General features: G+C 36.2%; 1 protein-coding gene across 2 annotated transcripts in view; it reads left to right on the plus strand.

Annotated features, from left to right (window-relative positions):
* The window catches only part of uggt1 (UDP-glucose glycoprotein glucosyltransferase 1), a 180,228-nt gene that overhangs the window by 100,931 nt on the left and 53,691 nt on the right, over positions 1 to 25,606 (plus strand). For both annotated transcript variants that reach the window (XM_059949051.1, XM_059949058.1), the window contains 4 exons: positions 3,004 to 3,099; positions 3,231 to 3,333; positions 4,470 to 4,549; positions 9,291 to 9,480. In XM_059949051.1, the coding sequence (XP_059805034.1) occupies positions 3,004 to 3,099; positions 3,231 to 3,333; positions 4,470 to 4,549; positions 9,291 to 9,480 (469 nt within the window). The remainder of the gene's footprint in view (positions 1 to 3,003; positions 3,100 to 3,230; positions 3,334 to 4,469; positions 4,550 to 9,290; positions 9,481 to 25,606) is intronic.

Raw genomic sequence — 25,606 nt, forward strand, 5'->3', positions numbered from 1 at the left:
CTAAGGCGATTGAAAATCTAGCAGCTGTACTCCCCAAAATGACAAGGAGAGCATTTGAACATCACTGACTGGAGCCCTAATAAGAAATTATTTCAGGTAGATGTGGCTTTTGAAGCCACAGCGAATATTACACAATTTAACAGAGACTTACAGAATTGTTTAGACTTCTGTTTTTATTCTGGCTTCATCAGAATTTCTCTGTACAATATAGTAACTTAATATAAAACCTTTTCTCCTTGGAGCGGCAGAGGATGAGAGGTGACCTGATAGAGGTGTATCAGGTGATGAGAGGCATTGATTGTGTGGATAGTCAGAGGCTTTCTCCCAGGGCTGAAATGGCTAACATGAGAGGGAACAATTTTAAGGTGCTTGGAAGTAGGTACAGAGGTAAGCTTTTACGCAGAGAGTGGTGAGTGCGTGGAATGGACTGCTGGTGACAGTGGTGGAGGCAGATACAATGGAGTCTCTTAAGAGACTCCTGGGTAAGTACATGGAGCTTAGAAAAATAGAGGGCTATGGGTAACCCTAGGTAGTTTCTAAAGTAAGTACATGTTCGGCACAGTATTGTGGACCGAAGGGCCTGTATTGTACTGTAGGTTTTCTATGTTTCTATAAGATTGAACTTGAACTTAGTATAGTTGTGTTTTGTATAGCATAATAATTGATTTATACCCATACTTTGTTCACAGTACTTTCACACTGGATTTGTTAAATGTTTGTCTTTTAGATGTTCGATGGCAAGTCTGGCAGGGTTAGGGTATCCTGACCAATTGGAAAAAGGAGGCATACATTAGTCATAGGCAGCTGGAATCAAGCAAATCTCTTTAGGATGCAGAAGTACACTTAAATCAGAAGGGCAGAAAAGGAAATATGAGGTATGCTCAACAGATAAGGTAAAGGAGAATCTTAGAAGATTCTATTGTTATATAAGGAAATTAAAGAGTAACTAGGGAGAAAGTAAATTCACTTCAGGGTCATTATGTGGAGCCATTGAGTGGTGGCTGAGCTTTTAAGTGAACACTTCTTGTTTGCATTTACTGTTAAAAAGATGATGGAAGCTAGAGAATTATGGAGGAAAACAATAATGTCCTGAAACTTATCAACAATCTGAAAGAGAAGGTGTTAGAGGTCTTGAAGTAGAAAAGGATGGATAAATCTCTGGGCCTGGCCAAGTATATAATAGGACATTGCAGGAAGCAAGGGAAGAAATTGCTGGGGCCCTGGCAGAGATTTTTGTGTCTTCCTTAGCTGGATGACTAGAGGATGGCTAATGTTAGACCTTTAATTAATGTGGCCTGTACAGACAAACCAGGGAACTACAGGCCAGTGAGCCTAACATCTGTGCTGGAAAGTTACTGAAGGGGCTTCTGAGAGACAAGAACTATCTGCATTTGGAAAGGCAAGGATGGAAGAGGGATACTCAGTGTGGCTTTATGCATGAGAAACTATGTACCACAAATTTGATTTGAGTCTTTTGAAAAGATGAACAAGAGGATAGAAGAGGGTAGGGTAGTAGATGTTGCAATGCTTCCCCGTGTGCTGTTAAGCCTTTTGATAAGATGGTAGGCTTGTACAGAAGATTGGATCACATGGAATCCAAGGTGGGCTAGCCAAGTGGATGTAAAATTGGCTTGGTGGAAGGAGTCAGAGGGTGGGAGTGGAGGAATGATTTCAGGTTAGAGATGTGTAACCAGTGGTGTGTCACAGAGATCGGTGCTAGGTCCCCAATTGTTTGTCATATATATATTAACAGTCTGGATAATTATATCGGTGATATGATTAGTAATTTGTGGATGACATTAAAATTGATGGTGTATTAGACAATAAGAATTATTGTCCAGATCTATAACAGGATCTGGATCAAATGGGAAAGTGAACAAAAGAACGGCAGATGTAACATAACTTGGACATGTGCACTGATACATTTTGGGAACCTTAACTAGGGCAACACACACCCAGCGAAAGGTAGAATCCTGGTGAGTGTTGTACAACAGAGGGACCTAGGGGTGCAAATCCATAGTTCCTTGAAAGTACTGGCACAAGTGGATGAGGTGGTGAATGGTGGCACACTTGCTTTTTTCAATGAGCATAATAATAGGGTTGTTATGTTAAAGCTGTACTAGATGTTGGTGAGATGATGTTAGGAACGCTGTGTGCAGTTCTGGTCGCCACGTTATAGGAAGGACACGGTAAAGTTAGGGAAGATGCAGAAAAGATTCACAAAAATGTTGCTAGGACTAGAGGGCATGAGTTATAACTGGAAACTGGATAGGCAGGAAATATTTTCCGTAGAGCAAAGGGGGTTGCGGGCTGAGCTTTATAAAATGATGAGAAGCCTAGTGATAGCCTTTTTCCCAGAATAGAGGAGTCCAAAAAGGTGAGACAGGAATGATTTAAAGGACCCTGCAGATGGTAGTAGAAATTCAGCCCTGATGGAATGAGCTACCAAAGGAAGTGTTAGAGTCACATATAATTATAGCGTTAAAATAAATTTGGACAACTTCATGGATAGGAAAGATTTGAAGGGATGTAGCAAATAATACAGGCAAATAAGGTTAGCAAAGATAGTCAAGTTGACTAAAGGCCTGTTCAGATGTTGTATGACTCTGCTGAGTATAAACTTTGTCTTAAATATACAAAGTTTTTTTCTATACAAATTGCATTTGTCTATTTTAAGACAAATTTAACTTTGTACTGAATAGCATTTAGGAGACTTGCATAAAACCCATTGATTATTTATCTTGATGATGCCTTCCAAATGATTAATTGCAAGTGTTTATCTTCAATTATAGAGTGCCTTTCATTTTGTTAAATTAAGATAGTTATTCTCAATTATTTGCTTCCAAAGTTTAAAATGCTTGTGAAAAGCTCTGGGAAAATAAAATAGTATTGTACTGATATAGAACCTCTACTAATGGTTCAAAGCTCTAGAAGGGCTTGGCAGTTAAATAGCTCTCAGCCTTCATTTGGCAATTGAACTTATTAATCACAATTTTCCCCTAGTGCTAATGATCTAATAATGAAAGTGGACGCTCTATTGTCATCCAAATCCAAAGGAGAGGCAAGGGTTGACCTCCAATTCTTTGAAGAAAGATTGAGGTAAGCAGCAGCTGGACAATTTAAAATGCTGTATCTAATATTTCACTCAGCTAGATGTCAATTGTGATTTTATTTTTTATAAAATTCTTTCTAATGATTGAATCAAAACTTTGACCATTATCTCTTACTAGTGCAATTAAATTACGGCCTAAAGAAGATCAGGTTTACTTTGAAGTAGTGGCCATTACTGACCCTGTGACCAGAGATGCTCAGCGACTTGCCCCTTTCCTGTTGGTGAGTGGTTTTGGTAAAGCTGCTTTGAAGTTATTCCCCATCTTTTCTACTGTGTCCTTCTGTATTCATCACCTAGTCTTTTTCTTCCTTTGCAGAAATTATTGTCATTAGAAATTTCTATGGATTAATGCTTAATTTAAAAGAAAAGTCATTTGACAATACTCAGCCCATTGGCTTTAACAGTATCTGTTCACCAGGTTGAAGTTGGGAATTTTGTAGTAGAAGTCAAGGGGAGTATGGCTTGGGGCAAGGAATAGAAGAAATGAGCATATATACATTAATGTCAACTTTTTTGTGTCTGTTTGCAGTCAGTTGATCCACCTTCAATGAATCACTTCATGTTTAGTAGCTAATGTGTTTAAGAAAATATCGATTCTGCATTGTTGAAGTCATTGTAAGGTAGCAATCATAAGATTAGTATAATTCCGAAGTATGTGACTCATAAAGTATGAGACTACAGTTGCTGAACCTTGATCATGGTCATTCTACAACTAGAGACCCATGTTCGTTTCTGCTCATTGAGGCATGAAGAAAGCAGCTGTTAGAGTCGATATCTAGTGCTGGAAATGTAAACTATATAGACAGCTCAAGGCACATCTTTGAGGGGAATTTTTTTTAAAAAGTAAGTATATTTAAAGACATAAATCCAGAGCACCATTTGAAATTGAACAACTTGATACAAGGAAACTTGGGTTTAATATAGATGCTAGATTTTGATGCGAGGTTTGTTCAACAGTTGATGAGAAGCATGATGGAGGTTAAAGCAATGGAATGAAAGAATAGATTTCTCCAGAATGATGATTGAAATGGAATAAGTGACACCTCACATTTGTCCTTTTGTAAATGCAAAATCAGTCTTGGTCAAATAAAATTACTGGTATGAAATGTTAATCTTCACAATATGAATTTAATTTGCCGGTCTACTTCAAAGGTGTATTTCATTAACCTTGCCAGTTATGCTGTAAAGCCATAAATGTTGGCAACATAGAAGACTGTGGTTGAGCCCACTGCTCCCTTCTGCTCTTAACTAATGCTATTTCAGAGATAGCTTCATTGTTCAACATTCACCATTGTTCTGCATCTTCCTCTTTTTCATATGTTAGTCCAACTAAGCATAAAATGTCTTCAATTTTCAGGTTTTAAATCAATTGATCAACATGAACCTTCGTGTGTTTATGAACTGTCAAGCAAAACTTTCTGAAATGCCTCTGAAAAGGTAAAAATTTTATCTGCATCAGCTAAAACAGCTTTTTTTGACTGAGGGATAGGCTGATTAAAGTGGGAAAACTGCAAGTATGAAGTTTCTATATATTTGCATTTTTCTAAGCTGAAGAATTAATTTAAAGTATAGATTTTACCTCTAGTCGTACTGTAAGAGTATGTAACATCATTACAAGTGAATACTGTAGACAATGTAATTGAAGTATTATGTTGCTATTCTGATGAAAGAATGATCTTTGATGAAGAACAAGGTTGAAGAGATTATTTAGCAGGACTTTTTATGCATTTTCTCAGCAGTGATGTGGTCTTTTTGATGCACTTAACTATTTTCTTTTGCATCAGTTATGATTTAAGTTGGAAGGACCTATTTTGATTTTCATTAAAAGTGTATGAGTCCCCTTTACTGCTTTAACATAAAAGCAGTTATTCTTGATCTCCGCTGGTATTCAAATCTGGATTAATGCTGGATCTATGTTTATGAGCAAGTAATTATGTAAAATGTATATTAAATATATGGTACATAATACTGCAAACAGAATGTGCTGAAAGGGCTAATTATCCTTAAAAACCTTGGTTTCTGATTCACTCATGGATCTTGATATTGATGAAAAAAGCACCAGCCCACACTGGGATTTCCTCCATCTGTTCACAAAAACAGTTTGAGGAAAAAAAAACTTTATCACATTTCAGCAGGCATAAAAATGTACATGAGAATGTATGAATTTGGATCTAGTGTAGGGCACTCAGCCCATCAAGCCCACTCTGCAATTTAATAGAATCCTGGTTATCTGGCAGCAACTCCTGGAAGCTCTGCTTATAGATTCTAAGGGGAATCAAAATGCATTTTGTAGCTTTAAGCAAATTATGATAAATGCTTGTGATTGTTCCTTGTACAAAAAAACAACAACGGTTGTGTGTAGACCAGCATACAAATGAAAATATGAAATATAATAATAAATGTTTATATCAAATGGATTTTTTCAATAAATTTGATTCATCATGTTCTCTTTGAAAAAAAAACCTAGTTCTTCAAAAGACTTTTGGAATTGTATTCAGAGCCACAAACCATTTAACTTTGATAATTTCAATGTTGGCAAGGAGTCAAAAATATCTAATTAATAATATGGAAATATTACTTCCAAAATATTTTCAAGGAGTATTAGTATTTTATTTGATGGCATTATGAATAATTTGTAGGCCATAATTGGTTTATCAGAATGTCAGGATAATTTCCCTCATTTGCAAGCTGAAATCAAATAAAAGACATTTGTCAGAATAAAGTATTAGGGCCCATTCTAAATGCAAATAGGAGGCTAATTCTGTTTAAGATTCCTTTTCCAAAACAGTATTGAGTTTGCTCTATTACTGTTTTTCCAGATGCTTGCTTTCTAACCTAACAATCCTCAAAGGATATGTTTTAGTCTGCTTCTGGAAGGATAAGTCTTAACATCTTGTCTTATTACGAAGATAAACAGAAAAAAGTTGCCTCACCTGAACCCTTCCTTAAGATTGAAGGTCATCTGTAGTAAAAAATGAAAACAATTTTCCAACTTACTGTCCTGTGTTTTGCACTAGAATATGGGCTGGACTCGGTATGGGCTTCTAATTTATGCACAATCTAGTTTCTAGGTTAGGATATTTCTTTACAATATACCAAACATTTAAAAAGGTTGCAATTGTTAATAGTTAATCTTTGTTTTTGATGGATTCATTTGTAGCCAGTTTTAATTTTTATTCTGTAAACCTGCTTTAATTACTGGAATGTATCTATAGTTCGTTGTTTACTGTCTCTGATAATGGCAAAATATTTCCAAAAATGTGAACTTTTCCTTGAAATTAAATTGGTGCCAGATTGTAGTACTTTGACTAGTGATTGCACACCCTAGTATGACTTGCCATTGCGAAGATGCAGTGAAAGTCGGGTTAATATGGTGTGGGTGTGGATTGCATTGGAAAAATAGTACATTATGTGGTGGCAGTGCAGGAATATCTCCCGAGTGGGAATGATGAAGTTCAATCAAAGATAGGAAGGGTTGGGTTCAGTGTTGTTCAAGAAGGGCATGGATCAAGGTGGGTGTTAACTGCAGGGAATGGACAGAAAGAGGTGTGGTGCTGCCCTGGTAAACCGACAGAGGTTGGGGTATTGTCTGGATTTAGAAGGAAAATAGTGGTCACCAACTTTTTAAGCCCAAGATTCCCTGCCTTGGCCTTGGTGAAAGGCAAAATCGACCTACTAAATCGGTTAGTCACACACATGTGCACCAGGCAGAAAAGACCAGAAGTAAAACCCCGCAACCTGGAAGCAGAAATAATGTATGTATACCAGGAGTCACCGCCCTTTATTGCATCGCGGACCGGTTAATATTGACAATATTCTTACAGACTGGCCGACGGGGGAGGTGTTAAACACGACCGGAATACAGTGATACTCAAAGCAGGTTCCTTTTGTCCAGTCTATTCCGCAATTTAGTTTACGTGGCTCTCGGCACTTAGCTTCTGTCCCGCTTGCCCATGTTTTTTCCGCTGAAAAAAACTTAATGGGTTTGCCTTTATGTGCAGGGTGCTTGGACTCAAGCTACCAAAGCAATTTTGAGGGCTTCATTGCCTCATTAGACAGCCTCTGGGCCCGAACTCCAGCCTCTTGCCCGCCCAGCACCAGACACCTTGGCCAGGTGCAGCTGGTCGTGGTTGGGGTGAGAGGACAAGGTAAGGGCCAGAGGCCCCGTGCCGGGGCAACGGCGGTCACAGTCCGGAGAGAACGACCGACCGAGTGAGGAGTACGACAGGGCGCGTGCCCGCCCTCCTTGTAGGTAGGTAGGCTCTATTGGCCGACAAAAGTTTAGCTGGATGGATGACTTTCAGTAGATCACAGCGAGGTAGCTGCTCTGCTACTTACGAAACCCTGAGCCCCCAAATTAGGTCGTCTGCGGATATTTTAGCACCGGGTTCCTCACAAACATTCGGTGTGCCAAACAGGTTTAGAGGCAGCGCCCATCTATCCGCACTCCAGGCCAGTAACAACGGCACTTCTCGCTGGCCGCATGAGGCGGCTGGTTACCAGAGGTCAACGAGTGATCCCTGGCGCGAGGGTGTCACTGCGTTTAGGCAACTGATGACCTCACGCGCGTTCAAGTTCAATAGTGGGCGTGACAAGGAATAAGGAAAGGTGCAGCTGACTCGTATCATTTCATATGGCCAAATCATATCATTTCCTCACGGCCCGGTGGTTGGGGACCACTGAAGTACACAGTGTAGTGCGTGGTGGGGGAGCTACACGCATGCGCACTGGGCAGAAAGAGCGGAACTGAAATCCCGCAATCCGGAAACAATCTCTCAACAGTATTTGTGTATTTATTTTTCATTTTTTTGGGGATCTACTGGGAAAGTCTCAAAGATCAACGGGTTGGCGACCACTAAGGTAGAGGGTTTTAGGCAAAGCTACAGAATGTGGGTGGTTATAGAGTCATGGAGAAGTACAGCACAGAAACATGCTTTTCGGCCCATCTCGGCCATGCTGAAACCATTTAAACTGCCTACTCCCATCGACCTGCACCAGGACCATATACCTCCATAGCTCTACTATCCATGAACCTGTCCAAGCCTCTGTTAAATGTTGAAATCGAGCTCGCATGCTCTACTTGCACTGGCAGCTCATTCTGCACTCTTATGATCCTCTGAGTGAAGAATTTCCCCCCATGTTCCCCTTAAACTTTTTACCTTCCACCTTTAAGCCATGACCTTTGGTTGTAGACCCACCCAACCTAAGTGGAAAAAGCTTGCTTGCATATACCCTATCTATATCCCTCATAATTTTGTATACTTCCATCAAATCTCCTCTCAATCTTCTACATTCTAAAGAGTACATTTCTAACCTATTCAATTTTTCCTTATAAGTCAGGTCCTCCAAACCCAGCAACATCCTTGTAAATTTTCTCTGCACTCCTTCAAACCTGTTTACATCTTTCCTACAGGATGGTCACCAAAACTGCACACAATACTCCAAATTAGGCGTCACCAATGTCTGAAACAATTTCAACATAGCATCCCATCTTCTATCCTCAGTACATTGATTTATGAAGACCAAAAGCATTCTTTGCGACTTTATTATGATTCTTTTAAAGTAACACTGAAGCATGCCTCACAAGGGCATCCAAGGCCTGCTTCTGTACTCATGTACAGACCAAGGCCTGCTTCTGTAAGAAGGCACTGTTGGATGTGAAACCATAGGTGGAAGTTCCAAAAAGGCTTCTATTTGCACATTAACTACAGTCGTATGTAATCAAGATCCTGTGTGCATTAATCTACAAGCATATTGAAAACACAGATGGAAAAGTGCATCTTACATTTTATTTTTTTGTTGAAATTGAATCATGGAGCTCACAAAAATATGACACCAAGCAATCTGGTTTCTAAATGCTGCTGTTTGTCATTCACCATTGCATTAGATTTAGTGGTGCCCGTTACTTGGTTGCAAAATGGAAAATAAATTTATAAGCTTTGATTTAAGATATTTTTGCCTTGAAATTTTAACGCCGGTCAGCTGATGTGCTACATGTACTCTGCTTCTGAAATTTACTTCTGTTCTAGTCAGTGAACCAGAGAGAATGTGCTGCTACTGTAAATGATATGCTTTCTGAAAGAGAGCGAAATACTAGGTCATCAGCTTACATTTTGTAAGAAATACGTGGAGATAGAATTCAGTGACCTTAAAGAAATATCTCCTCTTTATTTTGCAGCATTTACCGCTATGTTCTGGAACCCGAAATAACATTCAAAGCAGATGGCACTTTTGCACCTGGCCCAGTTGCCAAATTCTTGGATATGCCTCAAACTCCTCTCTTCACACTTAACATCAACACTCCTGAAAGCTGGATGGTAGAATCAGTACACACCTCGTATGATCTTGACAATATTTATTTGGAAGAGGTACGTCCAGATGAGCTATTTCCATCTATGAGTATGATCAGTTATATGGATGTGGGGTATAGTCGCAGTCATCATTTCCTCAATCCTGATTGAGAAGTTATAGAACCTGGGCCTCTGTACATCCCTCTGCAGTTCCTAACCGGTAGATCACAATCTGTGTGGATTGTTGATAATATTTCCTCCTCATTGATGATCAATTCAGGTGCACCTCAGGGTGTGTGCTTAGTCCACTGCTCTACTCTCTATACCCATGACTATGTGGCTAGGAATAGCTCAAATACCGTCTATAAATTTGCTGATGCTACAACCATTGTTGGTAGAATCCCAGATGGAGACGAGAGGGCGTACAGGAGCGAGATATGCCAACTAGTGGAGTGGTGTCACAGCAACAACCTTGCACTCACCGTCAGTAAGACAAAAGAGCTGATTGTGGACTTCAGGAAGGGTAAGACGAGGGAACACACACCAATCCTCATAGAGGGATCAGAAGTGGAGGGAGCGAGCAATTTCAAGTTCCTGGGTGTCAAGATCTCTAAGAACCTAACCTGGTCCCAATATAACATAGTCAGAGGCTCTTTCCCAGGGCTGAAATAGCTAACACGAGAGGGCACAGTTTTAAGGTGCTTGGAAGTATGTACAAAGGAGACGTCAGGAGTAAGTTTTTTTACACAGAGTGGTGAGTCTGAGGAACGGGCTGTCAGTGACAGAGGTGGACGCAGATACAAAGGGTCTTTTAAGAGACTCTTGGATAGGAGCTTAGAAAAATAGAGGGCTATGTGCAATCATAAGTAACTTCTAAAGCAAGTACACGTTCGGCACAGATTTGACAATAGACAATAGGTGCAGAAGTAAACCATTCGGCCCTTCGAGCCTGCACCGGCATTCTGAGATCATGGCTGATCATCTACTATCAATACCCGGTTCCTGCCTTGTCCCCATATCCCTTGATTCCCCTATCCATAAGATACCTATTTAGCTCCTTCTTGAAAGCATCCAGAGAATTGGCCTCCACTGCCTTCCGAGGCAGTGCATTCCACACCCCCACAACTCTCTGGGAGAAGAAGTTTTTCCTTAACTCTGTCCTAAATGACCTACCCTTATTCTCAAACCATGCCCTCTGATACTGGACTCTCCCAGCATCTGGAACATATTTCCTGCCTCTATCTTGTCCAATCCCCTAATAATCTTATATGTTGCAATCAGATCCCCTTCCAATCTCCTTAATTCCAGCGTGTACAAGCCCAGTCTCTCTAACCTCTCTGTGTAAGACAGTCCAGACATCCCAGGAATTAACCTCATGAATCTATGCTGCACTTCCTCTATAGCCAGGATGTCCTTCCTTAACCCTGGAGACCAAAACTGTACACAATACTCCAGGTGTGGTCTCACCAGGGCTCTGTACAAATGCAAGAGGATTTCCTTGCTCTTGTACTCAATTCCCTTTGTAATAAAGGCCAACATTCCATTAGCCTTCTTTACTGCCTGCTGCACTTGCTCATTCACCTTCAGTGACTGATGAACAAGGACTCCTAGATCTCTTTGTATTTCCCCCTTACCTAACTCTACACCGTTCAGATAATAATCTGCCTTCCTGTTCTTACTCCCAAAGTGGATAACCCATTTGAGGGCTGAAGGGTCAGTATTGTGCTGTAGGTTTTCTATGTTTCTATATCGATGCAGTTAATAAGAAGGCAAGGCAGCAACTATACTTCGTTAGGTGTTTGAAGAGATTTGGTATGTCAAAAATTATAGGTGTACCGTGGAGAGCATTCTGACAGGCTACATCACTGCTTGGTATTGGGGCGGGAAGGGGGTGGGGTGGCTACTGCACAGGACCGAAAGAAGCTGCAGAGGGTTGTAAACTTATTTGGCTTCATCCTGTGTACTAGCCTACAAAATACCCAGGACATCTTCAAGGAGCGGTGTCTCAGAAAGGCAGTGTTCATTATTAAGGACCTCCAGCACTCAGGGCATGCCCTTTTCTCACTATTACCATTAGTTAGGAGGTACAGAAGCCTGAAGGCACACAGTCAGCGTTTCAGGAACAGTTTCTTCCCCTCTGCCATCTGATTCCTAAACAGACATTGAACCTGTGAACACTAACTCACTTTTTTAATATGCATTATTTTTGTATTTTGCACGAGTTTTAATCTATTCAATATAAGTATACTGTAATTGATTTACTTATTTATTATTATTTTTTCTTCTATATTACATATTGCATTGAACTGCTGCTGCTAAGTTAACAGATTTCATGACACCTGCCGGTGATAATAACCCTGATCCTGATTCTGAAATAAAGAAGTCAACTGACACTGGTGCAGGATTATTTTGAAAAGTACGTAGAGAAGTGGATACCTATGTATTTGTTTTCTCTAAAATAATCTTATCTGGTGTGAACAAAGTTGTGCTAAAAATATCAGAACCAGGTTTAGTATCACTGGCCAATGTCCTCAAATTTGTTAACTTAGCAGCAGCAGTTCAATGCAATACATGATGAATATAGAAAAATAAATAAATTACAGTATGTTAAATAGTTAACTTAAAAGTAGTATTACAAAAATACAAATCCCATTTCCAGAAAAGTTGGGATATTTTCCAAAATGCAATAAAAACAAAAATCTGTGATATGTTAATTCACGTGAACCTTTATTTAACTGACAAAAGTAGAAAGAAAAGATTTTCAATAGTTTTACTGACCAACTTAATTGTATTTTGTAAATATACACAAATTTAGAGTTTGATGGCTGCAACAGACTCAACAAAAGACAGAGGCATGTTTACCATTGTGTTATATCACCTTTCCTTTTAATAACACTTTTTAATCATTTTGGAACTGAGGATACTAATTGTAGTAGATTTTCAATTGGAAATTTTGTCCATTCTTGCTTGATATAAGACTTCAGCTGCTCAACAATCCGTAGTCTCCGTTGTCTGATTCTCCTCTTCATAATGCGCCATACATTTTCAATAGGAGATAGATCTGGACTGGCAGCAGGCCAGTCAAGCACACGCACTCTGTGTCTACAAAGCCATGCTGTTGTAGCCTGTGCAGAATGTGGTCTGGCATTGTCCTGCTGAAATAAGCATGGACGTCCCGGGAAGGGACGTCGCCTTGATGGCAACGTATGTCTCTCTAAAATCCTAATATACGCCTCAGAGTCAATGGTACCTTCACATACATGCAACTCACACATGCCGTGGGCACTGATGCACCCCCATACCATCACAGATGCTGGCTCTTGCACCTTTCGCTGATAACAATCAGGATGGTCGTTTTCATCTTTGGCACAGAGAACTAGACGCCCGTTTTTTCCAAAAACTGGCTGAAATGTGGACTCATCTGACCACAGCACACGGTTCCACAGTCTTTCGGTCCATCTGAGATGAGCTCGGGCCCAGAGACCTCACCGGTGTTTCTGCATAGAGTCGATGTATGGCTTCCTCCTTGCGTAATACAGTTTCAAGTTGCATTTCTGGATGCAGCGATGGACTGTGTTAAGTGACAATGGTTTTCCAAAGTACTCCTGAGCCCAGGTGGCTATAATTGTCACAGTAGCATGACGGCTTCTTAGGCAGTACCGCCTGAGGGCCTGAAGATCACGTGCATTCAGCAGTGGTTTTCGACCTTGCCCTTTACGCACTGAGATGTCTCTGAATTCTCTGAATCTTTTCACAATATTATGTACTGCAGATGTTGAAAGACCTAAATTCTCTGCAATCTTGTGTTGGGAAATGTTCATTTTGAACTGACTAACAATTCTCTCACGAATTTTGGCACAAAGGGGTGAGCCACGACCCATCCTTGCTTGCAAAGACTGAGCCTTTAATGGACGCTACTTTTATACCCAGTCATGATACCTCAGCTACTATCTTTTCCAATCTTTTTATTATTATTATTATTAATATCAACATAATAAGATTGATACATAGATAATGGGATTGCAAACGTACGCATTTCAACTGAACATGAGTGAATACATAAGCAATAGTTACAGTATAAATGAGTCTTCCCAAATCATGGATGATACAAGTAACCAATAAACAAGGCAAACCTAGGTATATCGTAATATGTATTAAAAAAAAACAGAAAACAGAAAAAGAAAAAAAAATTTATGCAAAAAAACTAATCTAACAATCTAATAACTAATAAGAAAAAAAAGAACGGAAAAAGAAACAATGAAAAGAAAAGGGCTGTTTATAATATCTAACAAAGATACAAAATTATCAGCGTCGTCAATTCCGATCCTCTCAACATATGTAAAATCAAAACTGGAAAAACAAATGGGCTTGGAACAGGGTCATATTACATCATATGAAAATATTGAATAAATGGTTTCCATATCTTTTCAAATTTAATGGAAGTATCAAATAGAACACTTCTAATGTTTTCTAAATTTAGACATAACATAGTTTGAGAAAACCAATGAAATACAGTAGGAAGATTAATTTCTTTCCAATTCAACAAAATAGATCTTCTAGCCATTAATGTAAGAAATTCAATCATTCGACAAGCCGAAGAGGATAAATGAAATGTCCATCATTGGTAAACCAAAAATTGCAATAATAGGATGAGGTTGTAAATCAATGTTCAATACAGTGGAAATAATATCAAAAATGTCTTTCCAATATTTTTTCAAAAGCGGACAAGACCAGAACATATGAGTTAAAGACGCTATCTCTGAATGACATCTGTCACAAATAGGATTTATATAGGAATAAAAATGAGCCAATTTATCCTTGGACATATGAGCCCTATGCACAACCTTAAACTGTATTAATGAATGTTTAGCACATGTAGATGATGTATTAACTAATTGAAGAATTTTATTCCAATTCTCAATAGGGATAGTAAGGTTAAGTTCTCTTTCCCAATCATTTTCAAACTTATAGGAGGGCTCTGAACGTATCTTCATAATTATATTGTAAAGTTTTGATATTAGCCCTTTCTGAGCAGGATTTAGTTCAAACAAATTCTCCAAAATACCTGAAGACACAAGATTTGGAAAGGTAGGAAGTACAGTATTTAAGAAATTCCTAATCTGTAAATATCTAAAAAAATGAAATCTAGGCAAGTTGTATTTATTAGATAATTGTTCAAAAGACATAAAACAATTATCCAAAAATAAATCGGAAAAACGTTGTAATCCTTTAGTCTTCCAAGCTGAATAAGCTTGGTCTATAATAGAAGGATAAAAAAACCAATTAGATACAATAGGAATATTTAAAACAAACTGAGTCAACCCAAAAAAATTTCCGAAATTAAAACTATATACGTAAAGTATGTTTAACTATCGGATTGTCAATTCGTTTCTGCAATTTAGAAAGAGCAAAGGGAAGAGAAGACCCTAAAATAGAACCCAATGAAAATCCTTGTACAGATTTAATTTCCAGGTTCACCCAATGAGGGCTAAAAGATGAATCCCAATCCTTTTTTTTAAACTTTTTTTATTGCATTTTTAAGTAGTTACAAAATCCAGTATGAAAAAAAATGTATATAACCCTTCCCCCCCTCCCCTTAACCCCTCCCCCCTAACTGCCCTATAGAAAAAAAAAGAGAAAGAGAAAAAAAAAAGAAAGAAAGAATGCCTGGTTGTTGGAAGATCTCCACATGCTCCATGGAATTCGTAAAAACTTTAATATGTATATTTATTTCTTTCCCCAAATAACCAATTGTTTCATCTTCAGAGCATCTATAGATTTAATCCTGTCTTTTGTAAATAAGGGCTCCAAATTTTCAGAAATGTTTCATATTTATCTCTTAAATTATAAGTAATTTTTTCTAATGGAATACAACCATAGATTTCTTTCTTCCAAGAGTCTATACTTAAATATGTATCCGATTTCTAAGTAACTGCAATAGCTTTTTTGGCTATTGCCAGTGCAATTTTTATAAATTCTTTCTGGTATTTATTTAGTTTGAGTTTTGGTTTTATCCCTTCAATATCACCTAATAAGAGTAATATTGGATTATGAGGAAATTGTGTTCCTGTAATTTGTTCCAGTAAAAGTCTTAAATTTGTCCAAAAAGGTTGAATTTTAGAACAAGACCATGTAGAATGTAAAAAAGTACCAGTTTCCTGGTTACATCAGAAACACTGATCCGATAAGTTTGGATTTAATTTATTTATTTTTTGTGGTGTAATATATAATTGATGTAGAAAATTATACTGCACTAATCTTAACCGAACATTTATTGTATTTGTCATACTATCAAGACATAGTCTTGACCAATTTGTTTCTTCAATTTTAATATTCAAATCACTTTCCCATTTTTGACTTGACTTATGGATTCTTTGTTTAATTGCCTGTTTTTGAATCAAATTATACATACAAGATATAAATTTTTTAATATTTCCTTTTTGAATTAAAATTTCTATTTCATTAGGTTTCGGCAATAACATTGTTTGACCTAATTTTTCTCTTAAATAAGCCCTTAATTGAAAGTAACAAAATAAAGTGTTATTTGATACTTTATATTTATTCTTTAATTGATCAAATGACATTAATATACCTCCTTCAAAACAATTCCCTATATATCTAATCCCTTTTTGAATCCAATTATATAAAAGTTGATTGTCCATTGTGAAAGGAATAAGTCTATTCTGAATTAAAGATCTCTTTGCTAATAAAGATTTTTTTGTCTCATCATCAACATTTATCTTATTCCATAAATAAATCAAATGTTTTAATATAGGAGATTCTTTCTTTTCCCATATCCATTTAGATTCCCATTTGTATATAAAATCTTCTGGTACGTTTTCTCCTATTTTATCTAGTTCTATTCTAATCCATGCCAGTCTATCTTCCTCGAAAAAAGATGCAATAAATCTAAGTTGATTTGCTTTATAATAATTCTTAAAATTTGGAAGTTGTAATCCTCCTAGATCAAATTTCCATGTCAATTTTTCCAACGATATTCTTGACATCTTACCTTTCCAGAGAAATTTCCTCACATATTTGTTTAACTCTTGAAAAAACTTCTGGGGTAATTGTATTGGTAATGATTGAAATAAATATTGTAGTCTAGGGAATATATTCATTTTTATAGTATTTACTCTACCTACTAATGTTATTGGTAATGCCATCCATATATCAAGATCTTCCTGAATTTTTTTCAAAAGTGGTAAATAATTTAATTTGTATAAGTTTTTTATGTCATTATCAACTCTTATACCTAAATATTTTATACGATTTGCTGGCCATCTAAATTGAGTTATTAATCGACATTGATTATAATCTCCTTTAGTAAAAGGTAAAATGTCACTTTTATCCCAATTTATTTTATAACCCGATATTTTCCCATATTCTTCTAATCTATAAGATAATTTGCGTAGTGAATGTAATAGATCTGTTAAATAAAGTAGAACATCATCAGCAAATAAGTTAATCTTGTATTCTTCCTGATTAACTCTGAAACCCTTAATATCTGGGTCCATTCTAATTAATTCAGCTAGTGGTTCTATTGCCAACACAAACAAAGCAGGTGATAATGGGCAACCTTGCCTAGTTGATCTTGTTAATTGAAATGATGTTGAAATTTGACCATTTGTCACTACTTTAGCTTTGGGGTTAGTATTTAAGGTTTTAATCCATTTTATAAATGATGTTCCTAATCCATATTTTTCCAATACCTTAAATAAAAAATCCCATTCCAATCTATCAAATGCTTTTTCTGCATCTAAAGCAACTGCCACACTCATTTCCTCCCTCTTTTGCGCTAAATGGATTATACTAAATAACCGGGTTACATTATCTGCCGATTGTCTATTTTTGATAAATCCTGTTTGATCCATATGCACTAATTTTGGTAAGCATTTAGATAATCTATTAGATAAGATTTTTGCTATTATTTTATAATCGGTGTTTAATAAAGAAATAGGTCTATATGATGCTGGTTTTAAAACGTCTCTATCTTTTTTTGGCAATACTATTAAAATAGCTGTTGAAAAAGATTCTGGAAGTTTATGCATTCTTTCCGCTTGATATATTAACTCCATAAAAGGAGGAATTAATAAATCTTTAAACTTTTTATAAAATTCAGGTGGAAAACCATCTTCTCCTGGAGATTTATTACTTTGAAGTGATCCCAAAGCTTCTTCAACTTCCTTCAATGTAAAAGACGTATCTAATCCCTTCTGTTCTTCTGTATTTAATTTTGGAAGAGTTATTTGTGATAAAAATTCTTCTATCTTAACATCATCATTCTTTGATTCTGATTTATACAACTCAGAATAAAAATTCTTAAAAGCCTCATTAATTTCTAGAGGCTTATAAGTAATTTCATTCACTTTTGTTTGAATTGCATTTATTGTTTTGGAAATCTGATCTGTTTTTAACTGCCATGCAAGAACTTCATGTGATCTTTCACCTAGTTCATAATATCTCTATTTAGTTCTCATAATTGCTTTTTCTGTTTGATATGTCTGGAGTGTATTATATTTTAACTTCTTATTAATAAGTTGTCCGTTTTTCTTCTGTCATATTTCTTAGAGATTCTTTTTCTAATTTTATAATCTCTTTTTCCAATTGATCTATTTCTATCATATATTCCTTCTTAATTTTAGAAGTATAACTTATTATCTGGCCTCTCAAATATGCTTTCATTGCTTCCCACAATATAAATTTATCATCAACTGAATGTAAATTTGTATCTAAAAAGAACTGAATCTGCTTTTTCATAAAATCACAAAAATCTTGATGTTTTAGTAGAATTGAATTAAATCTCCATCTATAAATTGATTCCTCTTTATCTATCATTATCATTGTCATTATTAAAGGAGAGTGATCAGACAATATTCTTGCTTTATATTCCACATTTTTCACTCTATCTTGAGTATTTGTTGATAATAGGAAAAAATCTATCCTTGAGTATGTTTTATGTCTATTTGAATAGAATGAATAATCCCTTTCTTTTGGATTGATTCTTCTCCATATATCAATCAAATTTAAATCTTTCATCAATGATAGAGTTAATTTTGCTACTTTTGATTTTGTAATAGCCTTTGTTGATCTATCTAAAACTGGATCTAAACAAAAATTAAAATCTCCACCTATTAATATTTTATCATGTGCGTTAGCCAAATTCAAAAAGACCTCCTCTATAAATTTTACATCATTTTCATTTGGTGCATAAGTATTCATAAGAGTCCATAGTTCTGAAAAAATTTGACAATGTATAATTAAATATCTTCCTGCCGAATCAGTTAATACATTTTGTATTTTAATTGGTAAATTTTTATTAACCAAAATTGCAACTCCTCTCGCCTTTGAGTTAAATGAAGCTGCAATGACATTTCCAACCCAGTCTCTTTTTAATTTCTGATGTTCTATTTCCGTTAAATGAGTTTCTTGTAAGAAAGCTATATCTATTTTCATTTTTTTAATGTATGTTAAAATTATTTTTCTTTTTATTGGTCCATTAAGCCCATTAACATTAAAACTTAAAAAATTCAATAGATTAGTCATTATTTTTAATTATGTTACTCCAATCTATAATAATACTTAATCTTTCAACTTTCATTGTATCCTGGGAAATCTTTTTAGAAGTCTCCATGTTGCTATGTGTGTCCCCACCAATCATCCAGACAAAAGAATAGAAGAAAAATAGAAAATAAAGAAAAAAACAAAATACCTCCCTACTAATGTTGTGAAAGGAAAAAAAACACAACATTACCCCCCTCTATTGTACGGGTCATGGCAGTCGCCATGATTACACACGTGAATCCCGTAGTAACCGATTCAAAGCTCCCCAGCCCCCCCGCAACATAAAAAGTATATATATATAAAAAAAACATACTATTCTCAGTTATTATTTCTAAAGTTTTACTTTTCTCCCTTATATCATCCTTAAATGTCCATCAGTTCCATTCGCTATCTCTGTCTTCATCTTTAACCATTACATTTAGAAGTCTCTACGTTTAATTAGCGAAGAGATGGGAGTTTTTGTGCGAACACCTCCGCTTCTCGATAATCAGGAAAAAATCTTTTTCCCTCCTCCAAAAAAATTATCAGTGTTGCTGGGTGACGCATTAAAAACTTATAACCTTTTTTCCATAAAACATTTTTAGCTGGATTGAATTCTTTCTTTCTCTTCAAAAGGTTATAACTTATATCAGGATAAAAAAGAACTGGTTTCTCTGCTATCATCAATGGACCTTTTCTTCTTTTAGCACCTTGGGCAGCCGCCTTCAAAATCTTTTCTTTATCCTGGTATCTTAAACATCTTATCAAAATTGATCGCGGATTTTGATCATCTTGAGATCTTGGTCTTAAGGCTCTGTGCACCCTTTCAATCTCAATTGAAGTTTCTTCTCCCATTTCCAATTTTTCAGGAATCCATTTTTGAAAAAAATTTATTGGGTCTTCTCCTTCGGTACCTTCTTTAAGTCCAACAATTTTAATATTGTTGCGTCTACTAAAATTTTCGAGCTTATCAATTTTTCCCACGAGTTGTTTTCTTTCTGATGTCCAGGCATCATTATCATCTTCCATCTTCTTCATTCTTCCATCCATTTCTTCCACTTTGACTTCCAAATCTGTAATTTTTTTTTCCATTTTTTTCCTGTTTCTTTGTCATTTTATCAAACATAGCCTCCATTTTTGTTATTTTTTCTTTAATTACTTTTAATGCATTTAATTTTTCTAATTTATGCATTATTTGCCTCAAAGTCTTTTTTGTATTTTCAGAGGAACTTTCATCTCCATCTTCGTCTGATTTTTCCAGAGAGTCCGACTCTCTCGCAGACTCACTTTCACTGTCGGTTTCAGTCGTTGCTGGGTTTCGTAGTTCTGGTTGCACTCGTTTGCGCATGCTCGTTCCTTTGCGCATGCGCAGTTCTCGTTGATCCTTTCCTTTAGAAATGGCTGATGCTGCCGCGGTCTCCTGTTCTGTTTCACCGGTGGTGTGTTGTACCTGAGTCCGCGGTTCTTCGGTAGAAGTAGGCCTTGATTCTGTTCCAACTTGAGCGGTCTTCGCGGAAGTAGTTTTCTTCATCCTCTGTTTATGAGGCATAGCTTAAAACAATACAGAGTAGTTTATGAGTAACCTTAAAAAAGTATTGATTGACTTTTCTTCCCTTAAACATTAATTTATTAACTTTTTTACGGGAGGGCTGAGTTCCAGCGTCTCGATCCTACGTCATCACGTTATGTCCCCCCCCAATCCTTTAACCAACACATCAAATATCGGATATTGACTGCCCAATAATAAAATCTAAAATTATGCAATGTCAATCCACCTTCCTTCCTTGCCTTCTGTAAATATTTTTTTTACCTAATCTAGGATTTTTATTCTGCCATATATATGAGGAAATTTTTGAATCAACATTAGCAAAAAAAGATTTTGGAATAAAAATTGGTACCGCTTGGAATATATATATAAAAACTTGGGTAAAATAACCATCTTAATAGCATTAATCTGACCTATCAGAGATAAAAATACTGGTGACCACTTAGTAAACAAACATTTAATCTGATCGATTAGGGGTAAAAAATTAACCTTAAATAAGTCCTTATAGTTTTTGGTGATTTTAATCCCTAAATAAATAAAAGAGTCATTAACTAATTTAAAAGGTAAATTTCTATACATTGGAACCTGTCTATTTAATGGAAACAATTCACTCTTATTAATATTTAATTTATACCCGGAAAAATTACTAAATTGAGCCAACAATGATATAACTGCAGGAATGGATTTCTCAGGATTATTATAAATAATAAAAAATCATCTGCATATAACGATAGCTTATGTATATCCGTCCCACGATTAATGCCAAAAATGTTCTGTGATTCTCTGATAGCAATTGCCAAAGGTTCTAAAGCAATATCAAATAATAATGGACTAAGAGGACAGCCTTGTCTAGTACCCCAAAATAAACGAAAAAAGGGAGATCTTTGATTGTTAGTAAGCACCGAGGCTACTGGAGTATGATATATCAGTTTAATCCAGGAAATGAATGTCGGACTAAAATTAAACTTCTCAAGCACAGTAAATAAGTATGGCCATTCAACTCTATCAAATGCTTTCTCCACATCTAATGAAATGACACATTCTGAAGTGCTATGTGAAGGAGTATAAACAATATTCAATAATCTCCTAACATTGAGAAAAGAATAGCGATTTTTAATAAAACCAGTTTGATCTTCCGAGATAATTTGAGGTAATCCCTTCTCCAGCCTGGATGCCAGTAACTTGGAAAAGATCTTGGAATCTACATTCAATAAGGATATTGGTCTATAGGATGCACAGTCAGTAGGGTCTTTGTCTTTCTTCAATATTAAAGAAATGGAAGCTCTATAAAAAGATTGTGGAATTATCTAATTGCTTCTTCAAAAACCCTGCATAACCAAGGAGAAAGAGTGGCGGAAAAACATTTTAAAAATTCTACAGTATACCCATCTGGACCCGGTGCTTTCCCAGAATTCATAGAGGAAATAACCCCTTTAATTTCTGCATCTGTAATAGGAGTTTCTAATATTGAAAGATCATCTGATGATAATATTGGAAAATTCAATTTCCCAAGAAAATCATACATGATATTATAATCATGAGGGAATTCAGAATGATACAGGGAGGTATAAAAATCTTGAAAAGATTTGTTTATCTCATTATGGTTAACTGTCAGATCCCCATTCTGCTGACGAATCTCAGTAATTTGACGTTTAACCGAAGCATTCTTCAATTGACTCGCTAACAGTTTACCCGATTTATCACTATGTATATAAAAATCAGATCTGGTTTTCATTAATTGATTTTCAATCGAAGATGTAAGTAATAAACTATGTTCCATTTGAAGTTCAACCCTTTGTTTGTAAAGCTCCTCACTCGGAATAGTCGAATATTTCTTGTCAATCTCTTTAACTTTATCAACCAATAAAAGAGTTTCCTTCTTAATGCGTTTTCTCAGACCAACAGAGTAAGAGATAATCTGTCCACGTATATATGCTCTAAAAGTGTCCCAAAGTGTTCCGCGAGAAATATCATCCATTGAATTAGTTGAAAAGAAGAAATCAATCTTTTCCTTCATAAATTTAATAAAATCCAGATCTTGCAGTAAGGTAGAATCAAATCGCCATTGTCTGGCATTAGAAGCTGTATCCGTAAATTTAATATAAAGTTTTAACGGAGCATGGTCAGAAATGGCTATAATATCATAATTACAACCAATTACCTATGGAATAAAACAAGAGTCAATAAAAAAATAATCAATTCTCGAGTAGGAATGATAAACATGTGAGAAAAATGAAAACTCTTTGTCCTTAGAATGCTGAAATCTCCAAATATCAAAAATTCCATTATCAGTCAAAGAAGAGTTAATATAAGTGGCCGACTTATTAGGTAAAGTCTGAGTAGATATAGATCTGTCCAACAAAGGATTTAAACAACAATTAAAGTCACCACTCATTATTAACTTATATTCATTTAGATTAGGTAGAGAAGTAAATAAGGACTTAAAAAAATCGGGATAATCCACATTTGGAGCATAAACATTAACCATAGCAACCTTTTTGTTAAAAAGTAAGCCAGTAATTAACAAAATCTACCATTCGGATCCGAAAAAATATTGTGTTGGACAAATGCAATAGAGGAGTCAATAAAAATTGAAACTCCCCTTACTTTGGCATTCGAATTCGAATAGTACTGTTGACCCCTCCAAAACCAAAAAAAGCGATACTTGTCCTCTTTCCTCACATGAGTTTCTTGTGCAAAAATAATATGTGCATTCAGTCCTTGGAATACTTTGAAAATCTTTTTCCGTTTAATCGGATGGTTTAAGCCATTCGTATTCCAAGAGACAAAATTAATGGTCTGAGCCATATTTCTGAAATCAGCCCTTTGGTGTATAAAGGGTTAACCAAATTATGAACTCATGCACCCGGAAGAGGAACAAAAATAAGGGGCGGACCCAGAAATGACGACAACACGGACATTTTAGTAGCTTAAAATCAGCCCAAATGAAAAAGCTAAAAACAACTGGTGTAAAGAGCTTAAGATTTAGAAATAGACCCCCCACCCCCCACCCAAGAGGAGAAAAAGCCACCCCAGCCAGGAGAAGGCTGGGAAAAAAGAGGAATGAAACTAAATCTACCCCCATATCAGCAAAAGGCAACTCCGTATATAAAGGATAAAAAAAGATCCACCCAAACTCTAAAGAAATAATAATCACTATACTGAAACCAAACTTCTTAATATAATTGCTAGTAAAAAAACCCAAAAAGAATATAATCACTAGTAACTTATAAATTGGGTTAAAACCTAAACAAACCAAAAAAAATTTAAACTGTGATAAGAAAAGCATTATAGGAAGAAGATGAGAGGAAAAAAAAGGCGAAATAAAAAAAAACAAAAATATTTTAGAGAAGAAACCGCCATTTTAGTAAAAAAAAATTCACCTTCGAAGGATTAATAATAATGACCAAAAATAAAGTACAGTAAGTAAAATAAAAAGATTAGTACATCAAAAAAAAACTTTAGCTAGAGTATAAAATATAGAGTAAACCTACATCAATAGCCAGAAACAAAATCTGGATTTGGAAACAAAAACCATCTTACAACGATCAGAATCACTCATTATTGAAGACGAGAATCCGCAGCAGTAGGGAAGTTCTCATTCAGAAAGTTTCTCGCTTCAGATGTAGAAAAGAAAGTACGCCGTGATGCATTGGGAGGCGAGATTCTGAGCTTCGCAGGGTATAAGAGCGCAGGTTTTAAATTTTTCTCATAACATTCGGACATCAGAGGTTTAAATAGAAGCCTTGCCTTCATTACTTCTGGACTAAAATCTTCCACTAATCGAAAAGCAAATTCTTGGAATTTGTCCATCCCTACATGCCGAGCCACACGAATAAGTTGCTCTTTAACATGCACATAATGAAATCGGACAATTACAACCGGTGGTTTAGCTGAAGCACTCGGTGATCGACACATAATTCTGTGAGCGCGATCAAGTAACGGAGGACTGTCTGGGAATACAGAAGGGAACGCATCCTTTAAAAGTTGAGCAAAATACTTCGAGGGGTCCCATTGTTCAATACCTTCCGGGAGACCAAGTATGCGTAAGTTCTGTCTTCTGGACCGATTTTCAAAGTCAACACTCTTCGCTTTAAGTGTTTCCACCTGTTTAATCGTCGAAGATAATTTCTGCTCCAGTTTTTCAATGATCAAGTCTCGCTTTCGAGCGTCCTCTTGCAAAGTTGTGATTAGAGCTTGCTGCTGGTTAACTACTGAATCACTTATCCATATAATCCTGAAAAGCCTTTATATCTTGTTTGAAAATTTGTCATTGTTCTTCAAATTTTTGATTTAAAACCTCCAATAACATTTCATAAGTCAATTCAATGCGCTTAGGATCAGTCTTTTTCTTCTTCCCGTTCCCATTAGAATCTTTCCCAGGGTCTCGCCCTTTAGATCTCAGAGCCATTTCTGTATTCATTCCTTCAAAATTCACAATAAACTCTTAAAGATAAGTCCAAAAAAGTAGCAAGAATCTTTTGGTATAGGTAAAAGTAAGTTAAATAAGGGTGATCATAGGTTAAAAAAAGTAAAGGTTATGGAGCGAATCTGAAACAGTGCTCACTCCATGAGCGTCTCCTGCTGACCTCCCCTCACCTACTATCACTTAGCCTGCTTAATGTGGATTCTTCCAAACCGGTGTTACTTGAATATTCTGTGCACTTTTCAATCTTATTTTAACTCTGTCCGAACTTTTGTTGAGTGTGTTGCAGCCATCAAATTCTAAATTTGTGTATCTTTACAAAATACAATTAAGTTGTTCAGTAAAACTATTGAAAATCTTTTCTTTGTACTTTTGTCAGTTAAATAAAGGTTCATGTGAATTAACGTATCACAGATATTTGCTTTTATTGTATTTTGGAAAATATCCCAACTTTTCTGGAAATGGGGTTTGTAGAAATAATTATAACAGTCAGGCAGTGTTCATGGGTTCAATATCCATTTAGGAATTGGATGGCAGAGGGGAAGAAGCTGATCCTGAATCGCTGATTGTGTGCCTTCAGGGTTCTGTACCTCCTTCCTGATAGTAACAGTGAAGAAGGGAGCATGTCCTGAGTGATGAGGGTCCTTAATAAATGACGCTGCCTTTCTTGAGGTACCACTCCTTGAAAA

This window comes from Hypanus sabinus, chromosome 2 (genome assembly GCF_030144855.1).
Source record: "Hypanus sabinus isolate sHypSab1 chromosome 2, sHypSab1.hap1, whole genome shotgun sequence".
Classification (NCBI taxonomy): Eukaryota; Metazoa; Chordata; class Chondrichthyes; order Myliobatiformes; family Dasyatidae; genus Hypanus; species Hypanus sabinus.